Genomic DNA, 12,176 nt, shown 5'->3' with positions numbered 1-12,176 from the left:
CTGTAACCCGAGGGCTGTTTTACCGCAGTGCCTGGTGGCCCCTCGGTGCCCCGGGAGCAGAGCCCCCACCTCTCCCCTCCCTGGGGCAGGAGCCACGTGCTGCTCCCAGCACTTCTTACCCATCTCGGGGTGGGGCAGGAAGTGACACACTCAACTCGCAGGCACAGACCAGCTGCAGTCGCTGCGCCGGGGCTTGGAGAGAAGGGACTTTTCAACTCAGCTAAGACACGACCGAGCCGCCCAGACCATGCAGGGGGCTCCTCTCTGTGGGGGGACGTCTCCCCAGGGCCCGAGCGCGCCAGGCCTCAGCTCCCAGCACAGCTCAGTCTGAGCTCGAATGGGGCCGAGGAGATGCACAGAGATCACTGGGGCGTGTTCATGACGAGTGTGAGGGGCCCAACCTGGGACTCCCAGCGCCCCCTGGCCTCATGCCGATGGCTCCTTCAGCTCAGCACCAACGCGGGGCAGCGCCACCTCCTGCATTCCCAGCCGCACTCCCAGTGGGCCTCAGGCCTCTCATGGGACCTCCTCCCCTATGGAGAGCTGGCCCCAGGCTTCATCGCTCACACCAGGGCTGGGCTGGGAGCACCACAAACCTAAGGGCAACTGTGCAGGGACAGGCTGGGGGAACTGGAGCTGGGGGATGGGCAGCCTCCCATGGGCCCATGCGGGGCACATGGTGCAGACAATGGGGCACCCAGAGACCTGCTTCCCTGTACAACCCCCTCTCCCAGAGACGGCAGGGCCTAGCCGGCCACCAGCCCAGGGCAGCCTGTTCCCCTCCCAGTATTAGCCAGGCCAAGCCGAGAAGTCTTGGGCAGGGACTCCCCATCTGGGATGTCCCCACACAGGATGGGGGCTGGGATCCTGCGGCATTTCCCCAGGGCTCGGTTATGCCCCATTCCCCTGGGAGCTGCCTACGCAAGGCCCTGCCCCACGGCTCGGAGCCCACTGGACCCATCACGCTCCTGGCCCCGGGCGCTTTAGAGGGCTGCGTTGGAACACGGGGCTGTGCCCCTCTAGGCTCTCAGCTCCGATCCCCCCAGGCTGGCAGCGACCCAGCCTCGCCCCCCTTCGCTCCGTGCGCTGGGCCCTGGGAAATGGGGGGACGATCTCACTCCAGCTCTGAGGGGAGAAGTGTCCCCACGACAGAGCCCGGCGCGTCGGCCCCTCGCTGGCAGCCTCAGCAGAGACCACGGACTGACTGGGCCATGGAGACCCAGCTCCCCCACCAGGCTGAGGAGGCCCCGGGGCAGGGGGCCCCTGGGTGGGCAGGGCCGTGGTGGGCAGCTGGCCCTGCCCTGGGCCCAGAGGCCGGCAGCGAGGGGAGCACTAGAGCGAGGTGCTGCCGGTACCGGCGCTGACGCTGTGCTGGGCCAGGCGCTGCAGGAGGGCGTCCCGCAGCTCAGTGCTCCCCGCCAGCCCGAAGGCGTAGGCCAGCAGCGCCTGCGTGTAGAGGTCGCTGGTGCTCGACTCCCGGAGGCACTGGAGGGCCCTGGTCACCATGGGGTCCTGGGACGGGGGAGACACCGAACAGACTCCCCGTCAGGCTGAGCCGGCCAGAGGAGACGCCCCGTGCCTGGGTGTGTCCCCCGGCACCCACCCCATGGGGCCCTAACACCCCCTCCCGCCAGCCTGTCGTCACCTCCCCCGACCCATTCCCACCCCACGCACCCTAAAAGCCTCACCAGATCCTCTCCCCCGAGCGCTAGACACTGAACAGACTCCTCGTCAGGCCGAGCTGGCCAGAAGTGACCCCCCGTGCCCGGGTGTGTCTTCCGGTACCCACCCCATGGGGCCTCAACAATGTTCCAGCAGACAGGCAGCTGTCACCTCCCCCGACCCGTCCCTCCCCACCACCGCCCGTGCCCTGGGCCCATCTATAAACAGCCCGTCCAAGCCTCGCCCAGATCCCCCCCAGAGCCAGACCGAGAAACTGGCCGAGCTGCTGAATCTTTCTGATGCCCTGACCCACTGTCCCCATCCCAACCTCTCCCTGACCCTCCTCCCAGTACCAACCCCTCTCCCCACTGCCCCCAACAGCACCCCAAATCCCTCCTTGGTACCAATCCCCATAGCTCCCCATCTCACCCCAAATCCCTCCCTGGTGCCAACCCCACAGCTCCCCACCTCACCCCAAATCCTCCCTGGTACCAACCCCACAGCTCCCATCTCACCCCAAATCCCTCCTTGGTGCCAACCCCCCACAACTCCCCTGTCTCACCCCAAACGCTTCCCTGGCACTAACTCCCCCTTCACTGTCACCAATAATCTCCAATTCCCCCCCCGACTGCCAGCCCCTCCCCTGGGACAGCCGGGCTTGGCCTCACCATGAGTGGCTGCCCCAGTTCCAGCAGCGCCGCCGTGATGTAAGCTGAGAGAGAGAGCTCGTCCACCACGCCGCCCTGCGGGGGATGGAGACACCGGGAGCTGGCTCAGACAGAGCTGCAGGATACATTGCCTGGAGCAGGTGAGACGCTGCCCAGGACAGGCCCATTGGGACAGAGAAGAACCGGCTCCAGCGCTCCGAGTGGCTGGGTTTGGGTCCTGCCTCCTGCTGGGACGTGCCAGGACCATCTGGGTCCCGAGCAGCTGCCCCAGTTGTAGCAGCCAAGGAGGCCACACTGTGGCAGTGAGTTCCACAGCTTTGTTATAGGGAGAGGCGGTAGCTGCTCCATTGTCAAGGCTGTATAAAATTTCAGCATAAAACCCTATCTGAGCCCCCCTGGAACCAGAGGTTGGGAAGTTGGTTTGAACTGACATTTGCCAGTTTTCCTGTGAAGACCAGGGGCCGTTTCTGCAGAGGCTGAGGGATTCGCCCCTCACTGGGCAAGTTCCTGATCATTAAATAGTCCCCCTGTGCGGGAATCTGGACTTTGCCTAAGATTTGTCTCCTTCTCGCTCCCAAATGGCCGGGTACAGCCCCGGCCCCTCCCATAGAGTCCCGGCTCCCTGCAAACTCCGGGGCAGTGGCAGGAATTGGGTTGTGACTCGAACTGGGTGGGAATTTCCTGCTGATATGATTTCTCGACAGACGATGCAATTTCCACAAAACCAAAAACTTTGAGGGAAAATGTTACTTTTGCTGAAACGTTTTGATTTCCGTTGGGAAAATGGAAACACAACATGCTGCGGTGGGTTGGCGGGGCCCAAATCGCAGCCTCTCGGGTTGGCGACCTGAACCGAAACCTTCCACTGTGAAGCAGTTCAACATTCAGCTGGACAGGCCTCGTGCCCCCACTCCCCCATGGACTCGGCTCCTTTGGACTATATCTCCCATGATGCACCGCGACAGCCCTTCTGACTGAGCTGCGTGGGGAGTTGTGGGAGTCACATGACTTCAGGGCTGGGCTGGGCCCTGCCCCTCAGGCTCTCCATGCCAGGCAATGAGTGCGGGGTCTGCTCAGTGCCCGCGGGGAGACTGGGCTGTGCAGGAGCCGGGGGGGGGGGGCTGGGCCAGGGCTGCTCCCTCGTTCGGTGCAATAACCCGCTGCCCCGGCCGTTCCAGCCATTCAGCCGTCGCTAAAAACCCAGGGGAATCCCCCAACCCGAAACGGGTCACAACAACCAGCTGCCCTGAGGGGCCCCCACCCCCTTCCCCAGCTTGTCCCCCCCTCCCCCCAGCCTCCCACCTGCAGGGCGTTGTTCAACAGCTTCCCCACACTGCGGAAGCAGCCGCTCTCCAGCTGGTGACGCTGCAGCCACCTTAGGGCGTCTTCTAGGTGCTTCTCGTCGATGGAGATGTAGGGCCTGGCCTGGCCAAAGGACTTGAGAACGAAGGCCGTCAGCCTGGGCGGGGAGAGACCCTGTGAGAGGGACACTCTGCAGGAGATGCTGCGGGCCAGGAGGGACGTGCGTGGGGGCTGGGGCTCAGCATTGTGGGGGTGAGCAGAGCTGTCAGGGGAGCCCAGAACGGGAACGGGGTGGGGGTTTGGAGTGAGTAAGTGGGGCAGAGCTGTGTGGGGAGCAGGACTGGAATAGCAGTGGGGCTGGGGGTCAGGCTGCAGCCCGGTAGGCCTGTTAGGATATAGATATTCAAGCCTGTCGGTAAAGGCCTATACTTTAAGAATTTAGGTGTATTCTTATCACTTAGCTAGTTATAGAGGTATAAAAGAAAGAATCAAAATCGCTCTCTGTATGTGTAAGGGACAGTCTGAGGCGAGGTTCTTAGGCTAAGCTCTTCGGCTAAGCAGCAGAGGCAGCCATAAACTGGCAAGTGTGCGGTCACATCCTCACATTCCAAACTAGTCACATTGAAATAAGATGCTATTGGGCTGTTAGGAATTCAATCCTGTCCTGATATTCCTGTCAACTCCAGAGAAAGGGAAGAGCCTAGAAGATGTAAAAGGAAACTTAGTTTGATGGCATCCTGTCTGGCAAGAACTCACTTATCAATAGCTGGGATGTGAAATCCTCGCTTCTGTATTGTTTTGTATGTTTATTTGCATGGTCTCTGCCTGGTTCTGTGATTGTTTCTGTCTGGTGTACAATTAATTTTGTTGGATGTAAACCAATTAAGGTGGTGGGATACAATTGGTTAAATAACCATGTTACAGTATGTTAGGATTGGTTAGTTAAATTTCAGCAAAATGATTGGTTAAGGTATAGCTAAGCAGAACTCAGGTTTTACTATATAGTCTGCAGTCAATCTGGAAGTAAGGGGGGAATGGGAACAGGGACTGGAGGTGGGGGAATTGGGATCATGTTTTGCTAAGGGGGGGAATGGGAACAGGGAATGGGAACAAGGACACAGGCAAGATTCTGTGGTGTCAGAGCTGGGAAGGGGGACACTAAGGAAGGAAACTGGACTCATGCTTGCTGGAAGTTCACCCCAATAAACATCGAATTGTTTGCGCCTTTGGACTTTGGTTATTGTTGCTCTCTGTTCATGCGAAGGACCAGGGAAGTGAGAGAGTGAAGGAATAAGCCCCCTAAGAAGGCCCTGACCACCCAGAGCCTTGACTCGCCCATGCCGTGCGGCCCCTCACCAGGTGTTGCCCGTGGCGTCTCTCCCCCCAAAGGCGCTGTAAGAGCCGTCGTTGTGCTTATAGAGCAGCTCGCGCTGGTAGCCTGCGGAGACGGGAGAGAGACAGCGAGTTCTGGATCCGCTCACCCCCAGGAGCTAGAATCCACCCCCAGCCTGCGCCGTGTGGGGCCCACTATCCCTCCCTCCCCCATGGCACTGAGACTCAGAGATTCCAGGGGTTGGTTTGAATAGGGGGCTGGATCCCAACCAGTGCCCCCTAGAGGGGGAAGTGCTCCTCTCCCATTGCCTGAACCCTGAGTCAAACAGTCCTTATGTCCTGGTCCTTGGGACTGGTGCCCCAGGGAGGAAAGGCCAAGGATCTCATTCCCTGACCCCCAGAGGTGGCATGGACAGGGCCCTCGCATGGCCCCACCATGCCCTGGGGGCGCAGGGGCAGGAGGACACTCACCGCTCTGGAGGAATCCCTTGGCCTTGTCTCTGATCTCCGGGCTCAGCTGCCCGCTCTTCTCCAGGTACTGCTGGATGTAGATGTTGGGAGCGAACCGGACCATGTTCTGCTCTCCGCAGCCGTAGGGCATGGCCAGCAGGCGGTCTATGTTCTGCAGAGCCGTGCCCATTATGTCTCCTGGCACCAAGGGAGTCAGGGGGAGCAGAGAATTACCAGGCTGCATAACAGCTGCCCCGTCCCTAACACCACGTCAGTGGAGCCCTGGCACGCAGGGGCCCAGAGCCCCCAGTTCGATTCAGGCCTGGTGGGGTTATGCGGATACGTGGTGATGAATGGCCAAGACGCCAATGCCCTGGCACTGCTTCCTGGCATCACCGCGTGAGTCTATTGCCCTACACTGGGGACGAGGCCCTGGAGCACAGACTGCAGGGACTGGTCCTGCCCCAGCCCCAGATACCCACTAGATCTCATTGGTCTTTTCCATCCGTGATGCCCCGGCCTCTCTGATCAGAGCGCTGGGCCGCACTCGGGCCAGCTGGCAAAGGGCACCATGCTCTGGCAGGGATGGGGCAGGGGAATTCCTTACCCAGGACAGTCACGTGGGCCCGCTCGGACCCCGCCAGGATGTTCGCAGGCAGCTGCAAGGAGATTTCTTCGGACGCTGCGTAACACGAAGGCAAAGATACACCGTTAAAGGCCTGTTGGGAACCTGCCCCTGCCTCCAGCCAATCAGATCCCTCCATTCCTCACCGTCCGGGGCTCTTGTGCACACAGGGGCCAGGCTGCAGGGGAGAGGAGCTGGCGCAACAGGGGCCCAGTCAGTCTTGGGAGCAGGAGCCAGACGTGCTCGAGCCTTTGGTTGGTGGCAGACAGTTCCATAACTGCCCACTAGGGGGTGCATCTTCCCCGGGCAGCTGGGCCTGGACCCTGTCCCAGGCAGGACATTGGCCTGGATGCCCCCTGGTCCGGTCCGGCCTCGTGCCTTCTGTACCCCTAGCTGGGCCATCCAGCGGCTCAGCCATCACTGACGTGCCGCAGCCAAGAGACTCCCCGCGTTAGTGACACCCACTGAGCCCCGCACAGGCGCTGGGAACCTACCTTCCTGGCAGAGCAGGGAGCTGTGTGCCTTCTCCTCCAGGATCCCCCCTGGCTGTGGGGAAGGAGCATCAGACACAAGGTCAGGAGAAGGGATCGCGCACGTCACAGCCTGACAGGGCCTGCTGGGTCAGCCAGTGCCGCTAGCCAGGGCAGGATCATCCCCTACAGCCCGTGCTGTGGGGCTCGGGCACATCCAGCTCTCAGCGCCCCAGCGATGGGGCTCCCGTCCCTTCCCCGGGGAGACTGTTCCCAGCCCAGCAGATCTTTCAGCTTCTTCCTCTTCAGCGGGGAGCTTCCCTCTGCTCGTTCCCTCCGCCCTCTTGAGCCCTCCCGTGTGTCACACTCAGCCCCCTCGAGCCCTCCCGTGTGTCACACTCAGCCATCCCCCTTGGGGCTAACCCCCGTCTCTGTCTGCCCCAGGATTCTCCCACCAGCTCCCTGATCTCGCTGGGACGGGGCCGTGTTACGGGGCAGTGCAGGTCGGGGTCCAGGACGTGGATGGCACGGTGCTGGGGGATTATTTTCTGTGGCAGGACAAAGAACAATCACAAGTGCAGACTCGGCCCACGGCCACCAGAAGGTGAGACCCAGGCCCCGGATCTTCCTCCGCTCTGCCCAGAGGCCCCGACCAGACACTGACCTGGACCAGCAGGGGCTTTATCACAGTGTCCACTCGCCCCTGGGCCGGCACCATGGCCAGCTCATTGCCGCACAGCTCCTCGGTGCGCAGAGCCTCGGTGCTGACGGTGAAGTTCACCTCCCCTGCAGAGCAAGGTGGGAGACGCCCCCATTAGACAGACCAACGCCCCTGCCCGAGGCAGAGAGGAGCCCGTGTCCGAGGGTGGGAGGATACTTGAAGGGAAGGGTGGTGAAGAAGGGAGAGAATAGTAGAAAAAGAAAGAAAATGAAGAGAGAGAGAGAGAGGGAATGGGGAGAAAAGAGAGATAAGGCCAGAGGGGAAGGGAAGGACGGAGGGAAGTGACTGTGGGAAATGGTGATTAGGACGTAAGAGGTTTCACTGCTGGGGCATCCTCTCAGCCCCCTCCCCCACAGCTCTTCTCATCCCCTCCGCTTGGTACCAAGCCCTGAGTGACCCCATCCTGCGCCCTCCTCCTCACTCCCAGCACAGAGCCTCCAATGCCCCTTACCCGTCTGTCCCCCACGCAGAGCCTCCAAGGGCCCCTATCTGCCTCCTTAGCGCGAAGGCTCCAGCCCCCCTTCTCTGCCCCCCCCCACTGTACAGAGCCCTCCCACTTCCCTGCCCCTCCCCTCCGGCACAGAGCCCCCAGCACCCTTACCCAGGCTGCTCGCCGTCACCTCCCACTGGAAGGTTTTCCCTTCGTCTGCACAGAGGCAGCTGGTGTAGGCGCCATCCTCGCCCGCCTGCACCTGGAACTGCGCAGACTCTGCCAGCGTCACCCGCACCTGTGGGGCCCAACACGAGAGCCTCCTTAGGGCTGTGGGGGACGCGTTCACACGCGCCAGCTCCAGCCGAGACCTGACCCCTCTGGGGCTCAGGCCCCCTCACCGCGATGTGCTGACCCCAGTGGCCACAGGGTCACAGCCAGTGACTGCCGGTGCCACTCGCCGGCCTGCGCCGCTGCCCAGCCCCCCAGCCCCAGGTCACTGGCCCCAGCAGCCCCCGCAGCCCAGCCCCGGGCGGCGCTCACCTTGATGCACTGCCGCAGATAGTTGAAGACAGTGGCCTTTAGGGCGAAGGCTTCTCCCCGGATCACAGAGTACGGCAAGGCCAGCTCCACAAAGAAGGGTTTGAAGGCCGTGAAGGTGGCCGTGGGCGAGAGCCCAAAGCCCACCTCCGCCGTGCAGAACATCCCAGCTTTCCACTCCGTGATGGTGTCGGGCACCGAGACTGGGACGTCCTTGGAGCCCCCGTCGCTGGGCCAGGATAGACACAAAGCAATTTTAGACAAACATGCAACTCAGTTTTTCTCTGTCATCCCACCTCAACCTCTGGATGGCAGCTGTATGTTGCACAGTAGTATAGAATCCCAGGGAATGTCCCTTGTGGACAATGGTGTCTCCACATTAAAAGAATTTACGCACAGGCGTCCTCCAGATTCATGTCCCCGTCCCAGAGAATTGTGACCTGGATGTGGTGGAGCGGCATGAGTGTTTCCATGATCCTGAGAGCGATGCTGTCAGGAGTCTCATCCTCCTGACAGAGTCACCCAAGGCAGCAAGGTTGAAGGTGAGGTTCCAGACAAACATCAGTCTAATCCCCGTCCCCCCAAGTCCTTAACCGCAGAGCAGGCGGATGAGGGAGAATAACTGAACACTGGGAGGAGGGCTGGGGATCACTTATTGGACCAAGAGGTTGCAACCAAGCCGAAGAGAAAGCAGGGAGGTCGGAAGCAGCCCAGATGTAACTGAGAGAAGACTGGTTAGGTATGCTAGGAAGGGACAAGTGAGGCAGTCCGTGCCTCTTTCCCTTGGGCGCTGGGCCAGGACCTGGTGAAAGGGGAGGGCCCAGTCCCCCTACTTTCCCCTCTGCCTATTCATTTGGGGAACAATGTATTGCTTGGCACCATCAGAGAAGCCCATCCCAGGACTTTTATGGTAGGAAAAACTATTGAGCCATGACCTGTCCACTAGGCCTGCTGGCCTCCGAGAAAGCCACTACCAATGTCTATTGACATTAAATAATTACTGTCTGGCCTGCCCTGTTGTCTGACCTCCCATCATTTTCTCCAAACATGCTTAAAAATAAACATCGATATTCTCTGTCAAAATTATAATTATAAAAAATTAAAATTGAATTCTGCCAAGCCTAGACACGGGACTCAATTCGGCCCTTGATAAGGCCCCTTCGGGCTACTACGGGAGCACACAGGGGGCTTAAAGCAGCCGTAAGCCAGCATGAAGCGTGCTTGCTGGCTGGCACAAAGGTCTCTCTCCTCTCAGCTGGGGGCTGAATCTACCTTCAGCTGCTCTAGGAATGTGGAGGCCAGAAAGGTGATGCAGTGCCATCGCTGTTCCCCTTCCTGAGGCGTGCTAAGTTCAGTCCCACGGCTCCTTCTCTGTCCCTGTTGTCTGGAGCCTTTATCTGGGGTTAGCTCAGGATATTTGGATTCAGCACAGAAGCAACAAGGGAAGTCTTTAGAGCAGAGGACCCAAAACTGTGGGGTCCACCCCCGTAATGGGACATGGAAAAATGTTCAGGGGTGGGGCATGGCTGGCTCAGGCCAGCCCTCATTGCGGGGAGGGAGCGCCACCAGCCCTGCCCTACACCCAGCTCTGTTCCAGCCCCACCCCCAGCCGTGGCCCCATCCCCAGCCTGGGCACGGTTCTGCACCTGGCTGGGGGCCTCGCTGGGGGCGGCTCCACTCCTGACCCCAGCCCTGCCGTCACCCTTGGCCCCTGGCCATGGCTCAGTTCCCAGCCCGCGACAGAGGGTGGATGCAGAGGTGAGGCCAGGGGCAGAGTCGCACCCGGCTGTAGGCCTGGCGTCCAGCCCCCACTGCAGCCTGGCTGCGGCTCTGCTCCTGCCCCCGCCCCAAACCTCAACCCCTGGCCACAGCTCTGTCCCCGGCCCTGCTCCTGTCCCCAGCCCCACCCTCAGCTGCAGCCTCAGCTCCCTTACCCCTGTTTGCTGCCCCCACCCCTTGGAGCCATGGCCCCACTTCTGACCCCAGCTCCAGAGCAGGGGCAGGGGCAGGGGCAAGGGAAAGAGGGGGCACAACCTTCAAAAGTTTGTGGACCACTGCTTTAGAGGGCCAGGCATAGAGGCTGCTCCATAGGGAAGATCTGCAGTAGCTCCTCACTCACCCCACAGGGACCAGGTCCCATAGCCACGTCTCTGGGAAGTAGGCACGTGGTGCTGGCGCCTCCTCGGTGCTGGGCTCTGGCTCCGGCAGGGTGTTGCCTAATCCACTACGCTCCATGAGTACGTTCATCCTCAAAATCTCGGGTCTATCGGAAGAGTCTAGAAAAGTGTGAACAGGAGTAGCCAGGCTCGTCACCCGCACACGGGCAGCTTCAGGCACAGAGGCCTTTCCCCCACACCAACCCTCCCACCTGCAACAATGCCCCTCCCCTCCACAAAAACACCACTAGGCACACTACCCCCGTCCACATTCACCCACGCCAACACCCCTCCTCCACACAGCGTTAGACACAACGCCCTCCCCTCACACACCCCAACATCCCTCCTCCACACAGCGTTAGACACAACGCCCTCCCCTCACACACTCCAACACCCTCCCCAGCGTTAGACACAGCAACGCCCTCCTCACACACCCCAACCCCCCTCCTCCACAGCGTTAGACACAGCAACACCCTCTCCTCCCCCACCAACATCCTCCCCAGTGTTAGACACAGCAACGACCTCCCCTCACACACCCCAACACCCCCCCCCACAGCGTTAGACATGGCAACGCCCTCCCCTCACACACACCAACCCCCCTCCTCCACAGTGTTAGACACAGAAACAATCTCCCCTCACACACTCCAACACTCCTCCTCCCAGCATTAGACACAGCAAAGACCTCTCCTCCCCACCAACACCCCACAGTGTTAGACACAACGACCTCCCCTCACACCCCCAACACCCCACAGCGTTAGACATGGCAACGCCCTCCTCACACACCAACCCCTCCCCACAGTGTTAGACACAGCAACAACCTCCTCCACCCCTCCAACACTCCTCCCCACACAGCATTAGACACAGCAACGCCCTCCCCTCACACACCCCAACACCCCTCCCCACCACCATTAGACATGGCAACGCCCTCCCCTCCCCCACCCCACCAACAGCTCTCCCTGGCAGAGTCTCTGACATTAGGTGGGTCTGATTATTGTGCAGTTTATAAAGTGTATGTCTGGTCCTGGATGTTGGTCAAAGCCGGCAACAGATCAGAATAAACAAACCAGTCATGAGCCCTTCCTGACCCCTGCAGTGATTAGCTGATGTCCTGAAGCAAGAGATTTGATAGCCTTGCACAGCTCCAGCTCTCCGAGTATATCTCTACACTGCTGTTAAATACTCATGGTTGGCTTGTGTCAGCTGACTCAGGCTCGCAGGGCTCGGGCTCCAGGCAGGGCCAGCTCCAGGCACCAGCGTAGGAAGCAGGTGCTTGGGGCGGCCAATTCAAAGGGGTGGCACTCCATCTGATATTGGGGTGGCACATCCGGGTCTTCGTCGGGAATTCAGCGGCGGGTCTCTCATTCCCTCTCTTCCTCTTTGAACTGCCGCTCAATTGCCGCCGAAGAGGAAGAGAGGGAGGACCCGCCGCCGAATTGCCACTGAAGAAGCAGCGCGATTGAGCTGCCGCTGAAGTGCTGCCGCTCGTCTTTTTTTTTGCTGCTTGGGGTGGCAGAAAAGCTGGAGCTGCCCCTGGCTCCAGGGCTGCTTAACTGAGGTGTAGACAGTCAGGCACGGGCTGGAGCCTGGACTCTGAGACCCTGCGTGGGGAGAGGGTTCTGGAGCCCAGACTCCAGCCTGAGCCCGAATGTCTACACTGCAATTAAACAACCTCATAGTTCGAGCCCCGTGAGTCAGCTGACATAAGCCAGCCACAGGTGTTCACTAGCAGTGGAGACAGACCCTCTGTGGCCACAGTATCTGACTCCATAACTCCTGAAGCTTCAGTGAATCCTCCAGAATTTATTTCTATTTGTTCTAAA

At 60.3% G+C, this 12,176-nt stretch overlaps 1 protein-coding gene across 3 annotated transcripts in view; it reads right to left on the bottom strand.

Annotated features, from left to right (window-relative positions):
- LOC120385031 (alpha-2-macroglobulin-like protein 1) overlaps window positions 1–12,176 on the bottom strand; it is a 144,799-nt gene that overhangs the window by 93,820 nt on the left and 38,803 nt on the right. For all 3 annotated transcript variants that reach the window (XM_039504104.1, XM_039504105.1, XM_039504103.1), the window contains exons 18-28: window positions 10,320–10,476; window positions 8,204–8,429; window positions 7,832–7,958; window positions 7,174–7,295; window positions 6,534–6,585; window positions 6,022–6,096; window positions 5,436–5,612; window positions 4,989–5,070; window positions 3,633–3,789; window positions 2,331–2,405; window positions 1,356–1,512 (exon numbers count right to left, since the gene is read on the bottom strand). In XM_039504104.1, the coding sequence (XP_039360038.1) occupies window positions 1,356–1,512; window positions 2,331–2,405; window positions 3,633–3,789; window positions 4,989–5,070; window positions 5,436–5,612; window positions 6,022–6,096; window positions 6,534–6,585; window positions 7,174–7,295; window positions 7,832–7,958; window positions 8,204–8,429; window positions 10,320–10,476 (1,407 nt within the window). The remainder of the gene's footprint in view (window positions 1–1,355; window positions 1,513–2,330; window positions 2,406–3,632; window positions 3,790–4,988; window positions 5,071–5,435; window positions 5,613–6,021; window positions 6,097–6,533; window positions 6,586–7,173; window positions 7,296–7,831; window positions 7,959–8,203; window positions 8,430–10,319; window positions 10,477–12,176) is intronic.

The sequence above is a fragment of the Mauremys reevesii genome, linkage group 17 (genome assembly GCF_016161935.1).
Source record: "Mauremys reevesii isolate NIE-2019 linkage group 17, ASM1616193v1, whole genome shotgun sequence".
NCBI classification, from domain to species: domain Eukaryota; kingdom Metazoa; phylum Chordata; order Testudines; family Geoemydidae; genus Mauremys; species Mauremys reevesii.
This window is presented reverse-complemented; position numbering and strand designations above follow the sequence as displayed.